Consider the following 20,471-nt stretch of genomic DNA (forward strand, 5'->3'; position numbering starts at 1 on the left):
ACTATATTTTAGCAATGGATAGAATTCCACATGTTTCTCTTTGGCATCGTTGCCTTGGGCACATGTCCTTGAAATTAATGAAAATGCTTACCCGTTTGCAGCATCTTCCGCCCCTTGACTATATGTGATTTGAGACGTGTGATCATTGTTTATGTGATAGGCAGACACGTAATATACATAAAAAGTTTGGTATGACATGCATAGGTAATCCTTTGGCTCTTGTTCATTCAGATGTATGTGGTCCCATGCCCTATAAGTCATTAGACAGTGTGAAGTATTTTGTTATCTTCATTGATGACTATACGCCTAAGGTCTGGGCATATCTTATTGAGAAAAAATTGACAAGTCTTTGCTACATTTTAGTGCTGGCTCGCTTTGGTTGTGAACTAATTTGGGTACAGTTTGAAATGCCCTAGGTCAAATAATGGGAGTGAGTATGTCTCTAAAGCCTTTGAGCAGTTTTATGATGAAAGGGGTATTAAGCGTCAGTTGACCGCCCCATACATCCCACCCCACAATGGTATGGCTAAGCACACGAATAGGCCAATTTAGGAGTGAGTTCGTAGCATGCTTAGCCAAGCAGGCTTACCACAACATTTTTGGACTGAGGCAGTTTCCTACTATTGTACACTTGATAAATCGGTCCCCATGTACTACTCTTGACTATCAGGTTGCAAAGGAGATATGGTTTGGAAAACCTTCCTCATATGCTCATTTGCATGTCTTTGGTTGTGAGGTTTTTTGCCATGTTCCCAATGACAAGCATAATAAGCTGGATCCTAAGTCTAGAAAATGCATCTTTCTCAGTTATGGAGATGCAAGTGAGATGGGCTATCGCTTATGGGATCCACAAGCTTGGAAGATTATTTGTAGCCATGATGTTATTTTTAATGCATAAAAATGCATAAGCTACTTGAGCATGTCGTTGAGGTACACAATGTGATATTTCAAGAGGAGCCTCTTGCTATTGTACAACCAAGTAGACAACCTAGCAACATGGATGATGCTCCAGTGGCCTAGGTACCTAATGCTCCACAGGATGTGCCGGCCCCATAGCAACCAGTCTACTAGAGATAAACAATAGCCTCAATGATATGAGCTCTTTTATGGATTATGTTATGGTGACAGATGTTGGTGAGTCTCTTACTTATGATGAGGCCATGTGTAGAGGTGATAGTCACTCTTGGGAGAGGGCCATGCAGTCAAAGTGTGACTCACCATAGAAAAATCATACGTGGGATTTGATTCCTTTGTCTAATGGAAAGTATGCTTTTCCATGCAAGTGGGTGTACAAGTTGAAAAGTACCGCTAGCACCGCAGCTGATATACAAGGCTAGATTGGTTGCTAAGGGTTTCAAGTAGGAGCATAGTGTGGACTTTGATGAAGTCTTTTCTCCTATTGTGAAGATGACTACCCTATGCTTGATATTGGGCTTTGGTTGCTTAGCTTGACTTAGACTTTATCGGATGGATATTAAGATGGCTTTACTTTATGGGGACTTGAATGATGAGATTAACGTGGAGCAACCTAAGAGCTTTGCAAAACTTGGCAAGGACCATCTAGTATGCAGATTAAGAAAGAAACTTTATAGCCTTAAGCATGCACTCAGGGAATGGTACCACGAGTTTGATGCTTTTATGCATTCATAGGGATATTCATGTAGTGATTTAGATATGTGTTTATACATGAAGAAGGCTCATGATGGCACCCTTATGATTTTGATCCTCTATGTGGATGATAAGTTGATTGTTATGAATTCTCATGATGATGAATTGGATGCCTTGAAAGATTAGCTCAAGAATAGCGTTGAGATGAAGGACATGGACATGCCTTGCATATTATTGGGATACGCATTATGCGCAATTGCTCTAAGGGGCTCCTTTACTTGTCACATAAGGAGTACATCTAAAAGGTCCTTGAGCAATTTCATTTGTAGGACGTTAAACCCGTTGGATGTCTTTTACATTCTCATGTGTTAGTCAGGCCAATTGTCCGTAGTCTAATGAGCAGAAGGTTGAGATGGCCAAAATCCCTTATGCATATGTAGTGGGCAGTTTGACATATGCCATGATAGCCACTCGCCCAAAACATAGCATTTGCAATGGGAGTTGTGGCACACTATATGGCTATACATAGCAGATAACATTGGAATGTTGTCAAGGGTATCATGAGGTACCTAAAGGGCATAGTAGCTATGTGCATATGTTATGGTAGCTATGATATAGGAGTTGTGGGATACACTAACTTTGATTATGTAGGACATGTAAATAGTAGGAAGTCCACCTCTGGCTATGTCATCACCTTTGCTAGAGGCGTTGTTTCTTGGATGTCAAAGGTGTAGAAATGCATAGCCCTATCTACTATAGAAGTAGAGTATATTGTAGCCACTAAGGCTTGCAAGGAGACTCTCTAGTTAGACCATTTGGTGGAGACCTTGGCATTACTCTGATGAGGTCCCTATATTGCATTCGGATTCTATGAGTGCTATTCAATTGGTGGCCAAGAATTTGGTCTTCCACATGCGAAGATGAAGCACATTGAGATGCATTACCACTTTATTCAAAGGTCATTGAGGGCAAGTCCATTGAGCTTGTCAAGATCTCAATTAACCAAAATCCTATAAATTTGCTCACTAAAAGTTTCTCAGCGTAGCATTTTGCCTTCCTTAGGAAGTTGATGGGTGTTGGATGAGATAATGTCTTTTCTCATCCTATTGTACTTATGTACATTTGTACTTTATCACTTTTTTTTCTTATTCTCTCCTCACTCAGGGCACATTCACCTTTAAGTGGGAGGCTGTTGGGGATAAAGGCACATGTGCCCCTATGCTTTTATGCTAGCTTCATGAGCTATCTCTAACTAAAGATTATTTAAGTCTTTTTCGTCTGCCCAACTACTCATGTATTAGTTACATTGATAGTACCCACACCTGTACACTGCACATGTCGGGCACCTATCATTGTCACTTCATTTTTTATTATTTCAATGACATTTGAATAAAGGGAAGGCCCGTCACACATTGTGATTGTTGGAGTTTCCACATCTTGTGTGTCTCGCTCTCTTGCTCTCGTTGTTCCACTATAGCTCTTGTTTTTGCTCTGTGCTTTCACTTTAGGGCTCACTCCCTTTAGACCTTTGGGTATACAATTATTTCCTAGAAGTAGGACAACTAATCCATTTTAACTAGGGATAATTTTTCTAAGAAAAATCAACTTGTCAACGTTCCATTGTAATGGTATATGCTTTATTGGACAAGGCTAACAAAAGAGAATAATGATTCAAATGAGATCGAGATCTAAACAATGTAATAAAAACACAAGATGAGACACCATCATCAAAGAGTCACCCTACACATAATGGAAACTCATAACACCAGTGGCATAACAAATCAACAAACAAAGAACTAGAAAGATTGAGTAGAAGAAACTAACAGTTGAAAATGATATATAGAGAGAAATGTTGGGGGCAACCTATTGCCATGTGACCCCTCCTTCTCGAAAAAAAGAAAAACCTAAAAATCTACAACAGGTTACGGGGGTGAAGTAGGTGAGGGTGTGAGAGTTGTGGGGGAGTTTGTGAAGGAGTAAGGGAAACAATCTTAATTCCTTCTCTTTCTTGGTATTTTCCTCTTCACCTTTCTTGTAGTTTCCATGGAGTTAGAGAGTGCAAGAGTTGGTTTCATGGAGGAGCAGAGGAGCTTGTGTAGCCTTCACGGAGAAAGCAACATAGCCTCCTCTTGAGCTATGGTTTAGTGAAAAACGAGAAGAACTTGAGAAAGGACTCACCACTTTTATTGCAAAGGAGAGAATGGGAAGAAATGAGTAATTTTGAGTGGAGAAAGATGCAAATGAGAAACAAAGAGAGATCGCCACTCGTATCCTTTTCACACATAATAGAAATGGTGGGAAAATAGTTTTGCATCATCATAAACACAAACCAAATGACATCCTTTGAATGTTACATGGAAAGCTATTGCCTAGATTCTTTTGTGATATTCTAATTGAAATTTCCCAAAGAATATTGTGAAGTTATTGCTATGTGTAAGAAACGATGCATGTTTTTGGATGTGGAGGGTTAAGACCCATTGGCGGCTATTATGATTTTTTGTTAAAAGATGTTAATTTCCGGGTATTGACAAAAGCATGCTAACAAGTTCACATTGAACCTTCATGTTGACAAGAGGCAAGGCATCAGTCTTAGTCCTCTTGTTAATACATGTGATCATGGCATTGAGAGAGAGAGAGAGAGAGAGAGAGAGAGAAGCTAACCAACCACTCTAGTCAATTAACATGAGAGAGAGAGAGAGAGAGAGAGAGAGAGAGAGAGGACCATTCTAGTCACTTGACAAGTTTATTTAAAAAAAAGGCTGTAGTACGACGAGGAAAAATGTCACCCAAACTCTTCACAATGGTATACCTTATATCAGCTAATGCAAGGCAAAAGGTTGGTGACATTTTCGTAAATTTTCCAAAGGTTTATAAGTAGGAGTTCGCAATGAACCACGTGTGCCAAAGGTCCTGTGGCTAAGTAACGCAAAACATTATTTCCCCTCCTCTCTGCAGCACAGGGAAGACTCTCTTCTGCTACGACCTCAAAAACAAAAAAAAAAGGGCCCCAAAAAAAAAAAAACACGCCTACACGCAGAACACAGGGCCTTGTCCGACAGAGAAGAAGCCCAGTGAAAGAGAGTTCGTGTTCTTCTTCTTCATTGTGTAAATTATTTGATTCTGAAAAGAAGAAGGAATCCTGGAAGGGAAAATGGGGTGGGAGAGCAGCGCACATCCAGGCTACCATGGCTTCGACGCCTTAACTGAGACGCGCAAGGTAACCTCCTTTCTCACCATCCTACGATCACTATCTCAGTCTCTTTGTGAGAAATTTGATTCTTCCCTGAAGTTGATAGGATTTTGGAGTGCAACCGTGTCATCGATTCTGACTGCTAAAAATTGCGTTCTGGCTTGTCCTTTCTACAACATTGTAAGGAGACAATTCACTGAGTTTTTGGAAAAACAAAACATGTCTTTGAACCAAGCGGTGGCCTATTGATGGATGCATCATCCGATATACAGTATCAGCTGGTCCTGTTTGATGACCTTTGTGTCTCTAAGCCAGTCATTGCCCCTTTCCTTTAGGAGCTTGAACTGTTGTTTGGGCCGGTGTATGGTGAGGTGCTTGTGGTGGCAAGGTCATGCTGGTCGATCGGTCGTAAGTTACATTATCATTTAGGCTGGGTTAATCCACTTCTATTGTCGTAGGTGCCTATCCTGTCTGATGAAGAACAGTATGAGCCACCTTGAAAGGAGGTTGACTGACCATAAAGAAGGTTTAAGTAATGGTGGGCTGGTCAAAGTCTGGAGCAAAAGAGTTGCAAGGGCCCACCTAGAAGTTAGGACCTACATTGACTTTCTCTCAAAATCGCAAGGCTGGGGTCAGAATGAGAGACCATGGACTGGCTACTGGCAAGTAATTATGAAGAAAATCAGTTATGTAATTAGTGGGCCACAAGTTAGCTTATTGCTGTTGACGTGGACACTGTTGCTCAAGGGAAGAAGCAATGCGCTCTAGTCTTGTAGGAAAATATCATCCCTATTGATAGTTACTTTCCACCCTTGCAAGTTATAGAACCAATATCCTCTATTTATTCGATTGTAATTGACCGATGTGCGGCATATGGACTTTGTATGAGAAAATGAATCTTAAGAATTGGAACTCATAGCACCATAAGTGAGAACCCTAGGGGTAACCAAACGCATAGGTTGTGTGAATAAACACGACTGACAATACAATGCCTAGAGAATGGAATGAAATGATGAATGAATAAATTAGTCAGTTCATGTGTGAATCTGTGTTGTTTTTCAATGGGCAGTGCATTTCTTTTCCAGACTAGATCAGTGGGTACTAGTTTATTGGCCCTTGTTTATGGTCGATTGATTATTTTTATTCATTTCTTGTTCTAGCTGACTTGTATTCTGGGCCCAGATGCTAGCCGACCTGATCTTATTCTTTGGCTACTTATAGCCTAGGCTCCCTCCTTGTATAACATTGCTAGTATACTCTGTTATTTGTGGGTCTTGGAGAGAGGGAGCTAGTGTGAGTGACCACTTAGCTTGTGACTCACTATTCTACTTGACTATATCATGTCTTGGTATATGGATTCCATTTGTTGGTGTTCTTCTTGGTTCTCTCATTGCAGTGTTTCTTTTTCCTCTCTCTCTCTCTCTCTCTCTCTCTCTCTCTCTCTCGTGTTGTGCAGTCTATTTCAACAGTTTCACATGCTTCCATCACTGCACCCACTTTTGACATGGTATTAGATGTCCATGTTAGGTCCTAGAGTGCTGTTTTCTGGTGTTGCATGCTTGCCCTCACATAGCTCCCTTGCTGATCTATCTCTTGGACTGCTGCTCAGAATTTTCCTATTTTAGCAGATGTTTTTGTGGTTAGTTGTGTCTATATTGCTTATGAACTCTTGACAGTACAATTTCTGATGTATTCTTTTTGTACTCTCTTTCTCTCTCTATCTTCTTTGCTTTATCTTCTTATCCTATCCTCTCCAAATGGTACGTCATTGTCGCTTTGTTGATGATAATTTCATGGTCTTGAGTGCTTAACTTAGACTGCTGTTATTAAAGCATGGTTTGTGTAGAAGCACTTGTGGTACGTGGTTTTCGGAACTATTATCCGGCCTTGGATTCCAATTCCTCTTCTGGATGATTGGGACTGTGACAACTATGAGGAAGCTACGCTTGTCAACATCTTCCACTTTCACCTGATGCACGTGGGGAGGATGAACAGTGCATCCATGTGGGGAGGATGAACAGTGTTGCTCTAGCATTGCGAGTTATGAAATTGATTTAAACATACTGCTTTGGTTGTTTCATTTAGGGGATGCTTGAGAGAAAAAATATTTAAAAATTGCATTGACATGTACTTCACGAATTGCATGTAGTTGATTCAACATGGCACCTTGGTACTTCAGCCGCATGCTTGCTGGATCTTTCAGCTACACCTTTACCGTGCACACTACCTGGGTACTTTTGCTTTGCCAGAAGTGGAGCAGCAATGGAAGCGTAAATATATGCTGTAATAAACTGCTAAAACACAAGACAGAAGAGAAAGGGAAAGAAAGGACATTGAAGAACACAATACAAATGAGAACTCAGATGTACGCTCGGGAAATGGAATCCATATATCCAACACGAGACAGTCCCATATAATAGTGAATCACTAGCTGCATGGGCACCGGCACAGGCTTCTCTCCCCAGTAGAAGATCCACAAATGATGATGACTAACTGACTGATTGGGGAGGAAGAGCTTGAATAAATAGGACAAAAATATGTCCTCAAAATGATCAAGTTGGCCAGCAATAAATGCCCAATATGACCATAAAATGACACAAATAAAAATGCCTAAATATAAAAAAATAATGTGCCCAGGCTATGCATGCACAAACTCACACATGAGTTGACATATCTGCTAGCACACTCACCCTTCAAATTGGATTAGAGCCTGCAGCAAGAGTGTGCGCGCTTCCCGAGGGCTGTATGGACCAGTCTCTGCGTGCGTGCGTGAGGAGATAGGCAAGTCGTCACTTTTGTGTGCAGGTGACAGGCAGCGAGACCAGTCAGTGGTCAGTTTGACCAACAGCAGTAGGCGCAAGTCATGTCAGGCAGCCGGCAGCTGGCGTGAGGCGTAGGTCAGTTGCGACAGTACAGATCACGAGTCAGCAGTGGGCGTCATGTTTTTTCTAGGCGGTGACTAGGCATAGGTCACGAGCAGGCAATGACCTCACTTCCAACAGCTTTCGTCATGCTTCCGACTATAGGCAATGACTCGCGGAGACCAGCAGCTGACGGCTGTAGATCAATGGCAGCACGTTCGTCATTTTTATTCGTTAGTTTTCTTTTTAAATTATTTTTTGCAGTCTGTCCCCTTTCTCATTGACAGGGGTTTGCGCTCTTAAGCACTGTTCAGATCTGTGCAGATTTGTGCCAGAAAATTTGGGACTTTTCCTAGATTTAATGTTGCTTATGTGAAACTGTGACATTTGACCCAGAAATTGCAGACATTGTGCGCATTTGCTTCAAAATTTGGGGCTTTTCATATACAAGTGAAATTTTGCTAAGCTGAGCCAATTTCACTGAAATTTGTGCACATTTGGACCCCGAAATTTGGGGGTTTTGCAGAATTTGTGAAATTTCTACAACATTTGCCCGTATTTGACACTCAGATGATGTATTAATGCAATTGGGGTAGATTTATTGCAAAAATTTTGGGGATTTTCTCATCGGTGATGCATTTTGAGCCGATTTGTGCTTTGACAGTGTAATTACAGCAAATTCACTGCCGAGTGGGAGAGGACTTGGGATGTATCAAATGTTGTAAAAGGGCAGCTTCTCTTAGTACATGTATTGCTGAATGCTCATTATGCAGTGAAACATTGGTACATACAACACTTGGGTTATTGCATTTGGGCGTTACGGTGATGTATTATTGAAGTGGGAGCTGTCATTTATGCATATGTATCAGATTTTGTTCATGTACATGCTATAATCAGCTCTTGTCACTGAAATTGCAGCAAAATATCTGCTTCTTGGGCACTTTTGGAAGTGCAAGTTCGAATACTTGCTGTTATATTCAGCAACCTTGCCATTGGTTGAAAGTATTCATCATTTTATTGCAGTTTTTTATTGCTGTAAATGGTTGGCAGTGCATCTACATTTGACACAAAGAATCTTTTTGAGATTTGTAAATTTGATGGCAATGGCTTTGATCTTTGGAAAGATTGTATGTGGGGTATACTTTTTTTGAAGGATTGTGATGATGCTTTGGCAGAACATAAACCTATTGCTTTGCTAGATGAGGATTGGGCTAAAATGAATAAGAAAGCCATCACTTATGTCAAAATGGCAATCGCAGATGTATTAAGGGACTCACCACTGCATATGTAGTTTGGGAGAAACTCAAGGCTACGCATGAGAATACGACTCCTGTCAATCAGGTCCATCTCATGCAAAAGTTGGTCAACTTGAAGCTTGATGAGTCTAAGCTTGCCTTAGAGCATTTAAATGCTTTCATTGGTATTTTAAGTTAGTTGCAGGATGCAGGTTTGTCGGCTTTTGATCCTAACCTGAAGGCAATCTTCTTGCTCATGACTTTGCCAAATTCATGGGAAGCATTGGTTTTGTCATTGAGCAACAACCCTAACTTAACATTTGATGGTGTGCGTGATTCTATTCTCAACGAGGAGATTAGATGCAAGGCAAGTGGAGAGAACAGTGGATCAGCCTATAATGTAAGAGGAAGATATGAAAAGAGATCAAATGCTACAAATAAGAACAAAAATCACAGCAAAAGCAAGGAAGAACAAGATGTCACTTGCTATTAGTGTGGACGCAAAGGGCATAAAAAGCTCAATTGCATGTACTATAAAAAGGAGTAAGAATGCAAGTAGTAGGCTAATGAAAAAGGCAAAAAGAATGAGAAGGATGGCAGCTCTATCCCTAAAGAAACAGATAAGGCAAATGTGGTATCTAATGTTGTTATTGAGGAGATAGAAGAAAATAAAGATGTCGATTTGTTGGTTACATCTTCAGATCCACATGAGACATATATATCACTAAAAGGGAAGTGATGGATGCCTTGTTGTCTGCTCATGATGGTTTGTCACAATTGTGGATTATTGATAGTGGTGCTTCATTTCATGTAACTCCATCTTTGGAGTGTTTTTTTTCTTATGCGGTAGGTAACCTTGGGAAGTTTACCTAGGGAATAACCATGCATGTGATATTGAAGGAGTAGACACCATATTCTTGGCTCTTAAAAATGGCTAGGAATTGATTTTTCATGATGTTAGGTATGTACTTGGCATTAAGAATAGCTTGCTTTCTGTTTGGCAATTAGATGGTAGGGGCTACTTCATTACCTTTGGTGGTGGAATATGGACGATATAGAAAGGATCCATGCTAGTCATTAGAGGTAGTAAAAAGGGAACTCTATATTATCTTCACTACAAGGCTCTTCGTGGAAAGTTTGTTAAGTTGCAGAAGTATATTCGCACATGGAGTTATGGCATAAGCGTCTTGGACACATGAACCAAAAGGGTTTACAGGCACTTTTTTCACTTGGAAGAGTTGATGTGAAAAACTCAAAGCTTGACTTTTGTGATGACAGTGCTTTGCGAAAACATGTATCATGGAGCCTCTAGGAAAGCATGTGTTTTGGATTTAGTCCATTCTGATGTATGTACCATACCAATAAAAACTCATTGTGGTTTGTGTTATTTTGTGTCTTTTATTGATGACCATTCTTGAAAGCTATGGGTTTAATTGCGTAAGCAGAAAAGCAAGGCATTGGACGCCATTAAACGGTTTTATGCATTTGTTAGTACTCAAAAGAGTTTAAAATTAAAATGCATAAGAAAAGACAATGGGAGAGAGTATGTATCTAAAGAATTCAATAAGTTTTGTGATGCCAATGGTTTTAAACGGGAGCTTGCAACTCCTTATAATCCGTCATCTAAATGGTGTGGCTAAGTGAATGAATCGCACTTTATGTGAGAAGATTCAGTGCATGGTGTCCACAACTAATCTCCCACGATCGTTTTGGGGAGAGGCACTTAAAACCGTGGTGCATATTTGCAACTAATCTCCAAATCGTACACTTGAAAGTGGCATCCCTGAAGAGGTTTGGTTTGGCAAACTTGCTTCATATGACCACTTAAGGGTCTTTGGCTGCGAATGCTATGCACATGTACTTGTTGATAGTAGAACCAAACTTGATATGAAATCCCACAGAGACATCTTCATGGGTTATGGAGATGAAGGTGAAATGGGCTATAGAGTTCGGGTTCCAAGCATGAAAAAGGTACTACGCAGTCGAGATGTGGTATATAATGAGTCAAAGCTGCTAAAAAATGCCACATCTAGTGATTTAGACAAAAAGAAAGTAAAATTTCAGCATGATTAGCTACTTGGATTGCCATTAGCCACTGAAAATTCAGCTCCATTTGATGGTGGTTTTGATAATCAACATATCATTATTGAGCTAATGAAAATGGGCAGCAAAGAGATGCTGAAAATCAGCTTGGGCAATAAAATTAGCATGTCGAAAATTAATTATAGCAGCCTGAAAATGTATTACAACAACCTGAAAATGCAATTCAACAGCCAAATAGCGATGTCATTGACATTTCTTTGGATGTGGATCCATTACCTGATAACATAGATCATTGGGTAAGAAGGTCTACACCTGTCAGGAGACCTATACACTGCAGTAGCTATCGAGGAAGAAATGAAATCTTTGCATCAGAATAATACTTGGGATTTGGTTCCATTGCCCATAGATAGAAAAGCTATTTCTAACAAATGGGTCTATAAAATCAAGCGTATGGATGGCAAACCCAAATACAAAGCCAGACTTGTGGCTAAGGGTTACACACAGAAAGATGGGATTGACTTTCAGGAAGTCTTTTCACCTTTTGTCAAAATGACCACTCTTCGAGTATTGTTTGCTATTGTAGTATCTATAGATCTTGAACTTGATCAGATAGATATTAAAGCATTCCTACATGGTGATTTAGAAGAAGAGTTGTACATGAAACAGCCAGAGGGCTTTGTTATGCTAGGAAAGGAGCACTTGGTGTGTACGCTTAATAGAAGCTTGTATGGCTTAAAACAGGCTCCTAGACAGTGGTATAAGAAATTTGATGCCTTCATGCTCTTGTTAGCCAGCCATTTCTTGGACAGTCAGTGCCACGTCAGCATCCTACGGCAGAGGAGGTGCCACATCATCATTGCCACGTCAGTAGTGCAGTCGGACTGCACAGTTGGTCAGTTTTCTGCTGTCGGCTGCATTTAATGCAGCCGACCTGATGCTGTTATTGATTATTTCTTGGCTATTTATAGCCGGTTCTTGTGGCACACTTGATTAATCATTATTCAGTGATTTCAGATCCTGATCTTGAGATCTGTTGGCTGAGACAGATTGTGCTCGGGCTGACGGAGATTGAGGTCATCAAGTCGGAGACATACGCGGATATTTCCTCTGTCCCCTTGTGTATTTCTGCACTCTTATACAGTATACTACACCGTAGATTTTCTTTGTTTACACTGTCTCCTTTTCTCTCTCTCTCTCTCCTCTTTGTGTTCACTCTCTCTCAATCTTTGTCCTACGCTTCCGCATGGCTGCACTCTAACAGCTCTCACATGGGTTTAAAAGAAGCAATGCAGATCATTGCTTATATATTAAGAAGGCTGATGATGGAAGCCTTATAATACTTGTGCTTAATGTGGATGATATGCTTATTGCTTGTAAGCATAAAAGCCAAGTGAATGCACTAAAAAGTCAGCTGAATTTAGCATTTTCCATGAAGGACTTGGGTTCAGCTGAACATATTTTGGCATAGAGACAGGGAACGCCCGTTCCGGCACATAGGAACGGATTAACGCGTTCCGAGAGGTTCAAGCCCAATAAATGTTGGCGGAATGTTCCAGCCCATTCCTTCCCGTTCTAGGCCCTTCGCTGGCCATTCCAAGTCCATTCCCTGTTTGGAACGGCCGTTCCAGCAGTGGAATTTTTTTAAAAGAAAAAAATCGTTTGAAGGGGTGCGACTTGCTAGCCTAACGTTACCTGTTCAGTCGCATGACTCTCGCCTCTCCCGCTTTTCTCGCTTGCACGCCTCTCCCATCTTGCCTCTCCCGCCTGCTTGCTCCCGCTTGCCTTGCCTGTGCTGCCTGCCTCGCGTGCCTACTCCCGCCTACTCTCGGCTGCCTCTTTCGCCTGCCTGGCCCGTCTCTCTTGCTTGGCCTGACTCCTGCCCGTGATCAGGTGAGGATCAATTATCTCCCCCAAATTTGGGGCATTTTGGATCAGACTTTAGTTGTTGGCAGTTGCCCCAAAATTTGGGGCTTTCTCAAGGATTGGGGCCCAAATTTGGCTGCAATGTCCCCAAATTTGGGGCATTGGGATCCATCATCCCGGGATCTAAAAGAGCCCCCAAAATTGGGGCACTTTAAATCAGTCATTGCCCCAAATTTGGGGGCTGAAAATGTGCCAAATTTTGAGGCATTTTCAGCAAGGGAATGCAGGCTGGAATCCCTCGAATTTGTGGCATTTTGAATCAGTCATTGCCCCAAATTTGGGAGTTGAAAATACACCAAATTTTGGGGCATTTTCAGCAAGGGAATGGAGGCTGGAATGCCCCAAATTTGTGGCATTTTCAGCAAAAGGAATGCAGGCTGAAGTAGCACCAAAGTTCGGGCATTTTTAGCAAACATTTAACACATGCATGTTGAAATTTTGGCTGCAAATTTCTGCAATTTCATTGAACTTTACTGATTATTTGTCACTTTTATATAGATGACAGTATTGACATCTATGGGATCTTCCTCATCCTCAACAGGTACTTCGTTCAACAACTGGACGAAGTCGAAGCACTACTTAGTCATGGTGGGATGAGGTAGATGCAGGGGTGCCATTGAGAGGTGGAGGGGCTCGCCCTTGGAAATGCAAACTTTGCTCTTATGCTCACACTAGTGGGGCTGATAAAGTGAGAGCCCATCTTCTACATGAGGAGGGGAAAGAGGTGCGTTTTTGCACCAATGTATCAATTGAGAAAAGGCAGGAGTTACTTGATTGCATAGCCACTTCCATGGGGAATTCATATGCCAGGGGACTCCAAATATAGCAGTGGATCCAACAACATGGACTCCAAGGCCAGTAGGGCACGGTGCTTCATGCAGAAGACCACGAGGATTAGTGGCTACGTAGCCTTCTCGTGGGCTATCAGTGGCAGCAGGTCGTGGTGTTAGACAGAGTTCATTGCACACTTCATGGGAACCAAAGAAAAAAAAGGAAATAGATGCAACAGTGGTATGCTTTTTTTACCATGACCATATTGCATTCAAATCAGCTAGGTCACCTTATTTTTTAAATATGGTGACAAAGATTGGAGAACCATTAAACGTCACTTCCCTAGTGTCACCAATTGACACTTATGGCCAAATGAATGACCTAAGCCAACAACTGGCACCAGATACCACCAAGTACCTATGCGGCATAACTTATAGCAACTTTTTGTTAGCAGAGTATTTGTCAGCTCATGTGTGAGTCTGAGCTTGATCTGGGCTGGGCATTTTTATTAGGTATTTTAGGTATTTTTCTGGTGTGGCATTTTATGCCAGTGGAGCATTTTATGCACCAGTGAGCCAGCTTTAATGCTGTCTGACCAGCATTATTGCTCCCCACTTTTTCAGCCTATTTATACTCAGTGGCTCCTCCTCAGTCAGTCACTTCATCTTCACCATCTGCAGACTCTGTGGAGAGAGGAGCCAGTGCCAGTGCCCACGCAGCCAGTGACTCACTGTTGTATGCGACTGTCTCGTGTTCAGATATATGGATTCCATTTCCCGTGCATACATCTGAGTTCTCATCTGTATCGTGTTCTTTTCTTTTCTCTTTTTGTCTTGTGTTTCAGCAGTTTATTTCAGCACATGTTTATGCTTCCACCGCTGCTCCACTTCTGACATGGTATCAGTTTTCAGGATTTGTGTTTCTGCTGTGTTTTCTTGCTGATTTCAGGACTGTTTTGTACCCCTGCTGATCAGACGACTGCTGTCGCAGCCAGGCGACCTGTTTTGGGGCTGTTTTCAGCCTGCGTTTTTTGCAGTTTTGCCATTGCCTGCTGCCTCCGCACCCTCTGCTGCCTACGCACCCTTTGCTGCCTGCGTTTTTCATCTGCAACTGCTGGCGACAGTTTTCACCTGTTTTTCTGGCAGTTTACAGTCTGCGTTTTGCTGATTCAGCGTCTCTCGTGGCTGGGTGACTGTTACTTCAGGCCGTTTTTGCTGTTTTTGGCAGTTTTTGACTGATTTTTTGACTTTCTGCAGCTGATTTTGTCTTCTATTGATCAGATTTTGGGTTATATTGCATGTGAACTCTCATTTTCTGCAGTTTGTGCTTGTGTTTTGGCTGTGTTTCCTCTCTAAATTCCATCTCTTCTCTACTTCTCTTCTTAGCCTCTCCATATGGCTCCTCCGTGCACTTCCACTGATGATAAGTTACATGGACCTGATTATCTCACATGGAGTGCTGTCATGAAAGCTTGGTTTGTGCAGAAGCGGCTATGGTACATCGTCTGTGGAGCTATTGCTCGACCTCTCCGTCCTTTTCCTCTTCCTGAAGACTTTGATGAGGACAACCATGAGGAAGCGGTGCTCACATGGGACTCGGACGATTCCCGTGCTTACTCGGCGTTGCTTCGGTGTATTTCTAAAGCGGTCTTACCGGCGGTTACCTCCTGTAGGACATCTCCTGAAGTATGGCAGAAGTTGCAGCAGATGTACGAGGCACCTTCCACCATGCGGGCCGTCACACTTTATGGCCAGCTCCAGCAGATGAAGTTTGAGCCGAAAGATACTATTCAGTCTTTTCTTCTTCGTGTTACGCAGGTACAGGACCAGCTTCGGCACATGCAATCTGCTCTTCCCGAGGTGCATCTCGTCGGAACGGTCCTCTACAAATTACCACTGTGGCAAGAAGGGACATTTGCGGAAGGACTGCAAGAAGTTAGCGGCTTCCAGGAAGAAGGAGCAGAAGACGAAGCTGGATGCTGACTCTACCGATGAGTCCTCTCCTTCATCAGACTCCGACTCCGATCCTCCGACCAAGGTGAAGTCCAAGGCGCGGAAGGGATCCTCTTCTTCGGATTGCGGGAAGGGCTTGGTGGCCCCTTCCTCGGCTGCTTTCTAGTGGTGGTGATGAGGTCATCCCTCACGACTCTCTTGTGCCAGAGAGGGAGTGTGAGCGGGTGTTTAGATGGGGCAGCCGCGCCTCATCTATACTTTTATGCAAGTGCACAGGTTCCAGAGAGGGACGTCCCTGACGCATCGACTTCAGTCTGGTGGAATCAAATCCTGGAGCTGGGATTGACATCCAGGTTCATGATGAGCTGGTCATCTGACAAAGAGCGGGAGGCTTTCGTCTGGAGCTCACATGAGGGGACACTTTGGTGGTCTAGCCAAAGGTGGGGAATCCATGGTCACCTATGTTCAGAGGCATTTTTGACAGGATGGTCTTGTATGCTACTGCGAGACATTGATGATGGACACAGAGACATTCTATGATCTTCTCTATTTTCAGGTGTTTGGTACGATCGACATCGACATCAGGTTCTCTCCGAGGCACCTTGGTGGTGGCTTTATCACCCACTGCTTGGGTATCCATGGTTCTACTTGGTGGTTCTATGTTGTATAGTTTCTGATCCCTTTTCATTGTACTATTGTATTGTATCAGATCACTCATGATCTGAGAGAGGGTGTTAGCAGAGTATTTGTCAGCTCATGTGTGAGTCTGAGCTTGATCTGGGCTGGGCATTTTTATTAGGTATTTTAGGTTTTTTTCTGGTGTGGCATTTTATGCCATTGGGGCATTTTATGCACCAGTCGGCCAGCTTTTAATGTTGTCCGACCAGCATTATTGCTCCCCACTTTTTCAGCCTATTTATACTCAGTGGCTCCTCCTCAGTCAGTCACTTCATCTTCACCATCTGCAGACTCTGTGGAGAGAGGAGCCAGTGCCAGTGCCCACGCAGCCAGTGACTCACTGTTGTATGCGACTGTCTCGTGTTCAGATATATGGATTCCATTTCCCGTGCATACATCTGAGTTCTCATCTGTATCGTGTTCTTTTCTTTTCTCTTTTTGTCTTGTGTTTCAGCAGTTTATTTCAGCACATGTTTATACTTCCACCGCTGCTCCACTTCTGACAGTTTATGCTTCCACTGCTGCTCCACTTCTGACAATATGGGTGCCGAGTCCGGGGCGTGAGGGAGGCCTGTAGCAGGGCGGGGGAGAGGGGGGCGGCTGCTACGAAGAGAGGAGAGATGGCGACTACTCTTGTCGAAAGAGCAGGGAGGGCGATGGTAGGGACGGGCTGGCATGCGTGGTCCAGCGACTCGGACGGTATGGTCCAGTTGTCAACTCGGACGAGAGAGAGAGAGAGAGAGAGAGAGAGAGAGAGAGAGAGAGTAGCTGAACCAATAGCACAGGCTGCACTAACAGAGTTCACACGTAGTGTACACAAGCTGATCACAAAATTGACTGCAAAAAACAAAGAAAAGAGATGGATTACAGCCAGTAGACATTGTCAAGAGCCGGAGAATGTTGTTGCCCAGCTTGCAAAGGCATTAAATGCAGTAAATGCAGCAGCTGTACAGAAAAACACAAATTTCTTGGTAATAAAATATTGCAGAAATTGAAAACTCAGCCTGTTGAACCAAAAAGACAGCCTACAGAAGGCTGGAAATAGGGCGATTGGCACGAGGCAGCTGTTGTCCGGCTGTAAATAGGTGGCAGCAGTAAAGAGAAATCAACAATCAGTAGTGGAAGACTTGCAATCAGCAGAAAACAGTAGCAAGAGCAAAGATCTTGAAATGTGATACCATGTTAGAAGTGGATGCAACAATGGAAACATGAAAGAATGCTGAAATAGATTGTTAAACATGAGACAAAAGAGAGAGAAAAGAGAAAACACAAGAATTGCAAAGGAAGAGAACTTAGAGATGTGCTCAAGAAATGGAATCCATATACCAAACATGAGACAGTCATGTACAAGAGTGAGTCACTGGCTGCGTGGGCACTAGCACTAGCTCAATCTCTCCACCGGGCATGCATTGGATCTCCAAGTGATGAATGACAGATTGTGGAGGAGGAGCCTAAATAAATAGGCCAAAAAGAATGCAAATAATGCATCGGCTAGCATTGAATGTTGGCCAGCGAGCATAAAATGCATATAGAATCACTAATGTGACCTCTAAAAAATGCCTAAAATACTCTAGAATACCTGGCTTAGCCCAAACTCACACATAAGCTGACTAGATTGCTAACAATTTCTTCCAACATTTTTTATTGGGATAACTGCCCTTCCCACAAATCGGGCATTTAGGCTTCTTTGAATCTATGTTCGAGCCCAAGGAAGACTGTGAATGATGAACGTACTTTTGTTTCTTGTTCCCCTCTCCCAAACCTATAGTAAAAGCTTTTCTAGAGCTAGATCCACTAGCTCCAACCTCTCTGAGATGCTTGTTGTGCTTCAAGACAAGTGGGAATAATTCCTCCCATAGAAGAGTCTCTTAGGTTCATGATGTAAGAAGGCTGGTGTAGAAGACATCGTATTTCAGAGATGGCAGCTGAGTCAAAAGAATCATGACCATATCCTCTGAAGAGATGATCCTATCAAGGGAAGAAAGCTTATCCCTTGTGTCCTCCAACCTATTGATGTGATCCTTCATGGAAGGAGAGTCATCAATATTTGTAATTTCAAGAGTAATCTGGTGAGCAAATGCCTTTTGATAATATAAAGAAGCAAGCTTTGTCCACACGTCCGTTGCCTGTTGCAACCTGCACACATGCACTAGGACAGAATCTTGTAAGATCATAAAAATGAAAGATTGGGCTCTTGAGTTGAGCAGATCCCATAGAGCGGCTTGGAACCAATGCAGGGATCCTTCATTGGATGGGGAATCGGGGTGGTACGAAGTCCCAAAGATCAAAGGTGTCCATTGTCCAATATACATTCCACCTTGCAAGACCAAAGGGAGTAATTAGACCCATCACGGTGATCCTCTTTGGGTAAGGAAGGTAATGTGGGCACTTGAATAGGGGGTGCCATCATGGCAATATGTGAGCTAGCAGTATGGGCCGTGCGAGACAAATGAAGAGAAGTACGAGAGGAGAAGGGGGCTCCGATCTTCATGACCTAACAGAGGGAGAATGAGGCCTTAAAGGTTGATCTTCGTGCTGATCTTTGCGAGAGCTGACTGGTAAGACTGCTGATCAAGAGAAGGAAGAAGCTTCTCTTTAGAACACACTATAAATTTTCAAAACACACTAGGAAAATTTGCGTTTTGGTGTTGGGGAGTCGAATAGAGGGAAAGTCAGTTGTGCCTTGTAAGACGGGGTTGTATATGTCCCACACATTTCGTAGAGGGCCTAAACAATGCAAAAAATCTGCATTCTTTGCGACAAATTTGCTCCAAACAGCAACCTAAGTGTGGTCTTCTCTTTATAGAACATCTGAGTCCTGACTTTGGTAATGATACCATGTGAGAGTGTGCAACAGAAGAGGAAACACAAACACAGAGAGAAAAATGAAGAAGAAGAATGCAAAGAAAGAAGAGAATGGGAGAGGAAAATTCGCACTGACCAATGGAAGAATGCTGAATTCAAGGAGGACTGATAAGTCCTTACATGCAGCCCAAGGCATTAGTGAGGGCATCGGATGGTAGCAGTGAAAGACAAAGGAATGCTTGAATGTGGAGGTGTGCTAGAGCTTGCAAAACAGAACGATGACCAGCCAAATAGGAGGTGGCTATATATAGCCAAAATATGCCAAAATTGGCTGATGAGTTGGAAAATGTGCCAAAAATGTCGTCCGACAAGCAACAACTGTTGGCGACTGATCAGCTAATGCTGATGTTGCTATGGGCTGATTGCTAGTAAATGAGCCTCTTTTGTCAAAACACATGATAGACATGTCAGAGCTGCTAATGTCCTCGTTAGACTTAGACCGAGGCTCATAGGTAGGAGATGACAATGCATGACAAACATGACTGCTAACAATAATTATTGCTTAACTAGGTTATTTAACACCCTTGCTGAGAAGGAAGGCTAGTTTCAGCTCTAGTCACTTCTTTTTTATTTGTTCTTTTGAGCATATATTAGGAGTTGAGTGCATATGTTAAAAAGTATTAATATTACAAAAGAATAACACCACCACCTTTGCATGCTGACAATGCGAACTTATCAGAATGTGGACTTTGGAATCATGTCATTTGGAGGTTAAAAGAGAAACACTAATGTAATAATTCACAAGGGGAAACCATAGTTAGGGTTCTTAATACATGCAGCATATGCAAGTATTTGGTTCTATGTACTTGACATTACACTCTAGATAAGTGCATAGAGGCACATGAATGCCTTTGAATTACAAATAGAAGCAAGCCACAATTAGTCTACATTTTGTGAGAAAATGCATCATGTATCCTCATAATAGATTCACAAGAGCAGATGCTTTACAATATTTTAGAACAGGTTAGTGGCAAGTTAGATGATTTAGTACCTTAAGTTGACAATTAGTAATCATCTCATACAAGATTGAGGCTTGTGCGATGGATTTTAGATTAGGAGATTGGATTAAAGATGTTAGGGAATTGATGGTAGGAGCATAAATTGGCTTAGATATATGAGGAACTGAAGAGGATGAAAGTGATAATGCAGACGAAGATTATGAAGGCGAGCTAGAAGAGTCTATCCTACTCGTAGAAGGGAGAGATGAGGAAGAAGTTCTTGAAGTTCTTGAAGCCTCAGAAGCAGAAGATCCCTTTCTGTTTGATAGAATAATTATGGTACCCTTTGGGTTGATTAATAAGTTAGGTCATAAGCAAAGCCTCTATAAGAAATGGATTAAGAAGAA

At 42.3% G+C, this 20,471-nt stretch overlaps 1 protein-coding gene across 1 annotated transcript in view; it reads left to right on the plus strand.

Moving 5' to 3' along the window:
• The first annotated feature begins 4,525 nt into the window (after positions 1-4,525).
• The window catches only part of LOC148008684 (uncharacterized), a 48,511-nt gene continuing 32,565 nt past the window's right edge, over positions 4,526-20,471 (plus strand). Inside the window, exon 1 of the mRNA XM_087674077.1 lies at positions 4,526-4,825. Coding sequence (XP_087530203.1) covers positions 4,760-4,825 — 66 coding nt within the window. The 5' untranslated portion in view covers positions 4,526-4,759. The remainder of the gene's footprint in view (positions 4,826-20,471) is intronic.

The sequence above is a fragment of the Lygodium microphyllum genome, unplaced genomic scaffold (genome assembly GCF_053477565.2).
Source record: "Lygodium microphyllum isolate KBCC unplaced genomic scaffold, Lygodium_microphyllum_v1.1.10 scaffold_84, whole genome shotgun sequence".
NCBI lineage: Eukaryota > Viridiplantae > Streptophyta > Polypodiopsida > Schizaeales > Lygodiaceae > Lygodium > Lygodium microphyllum.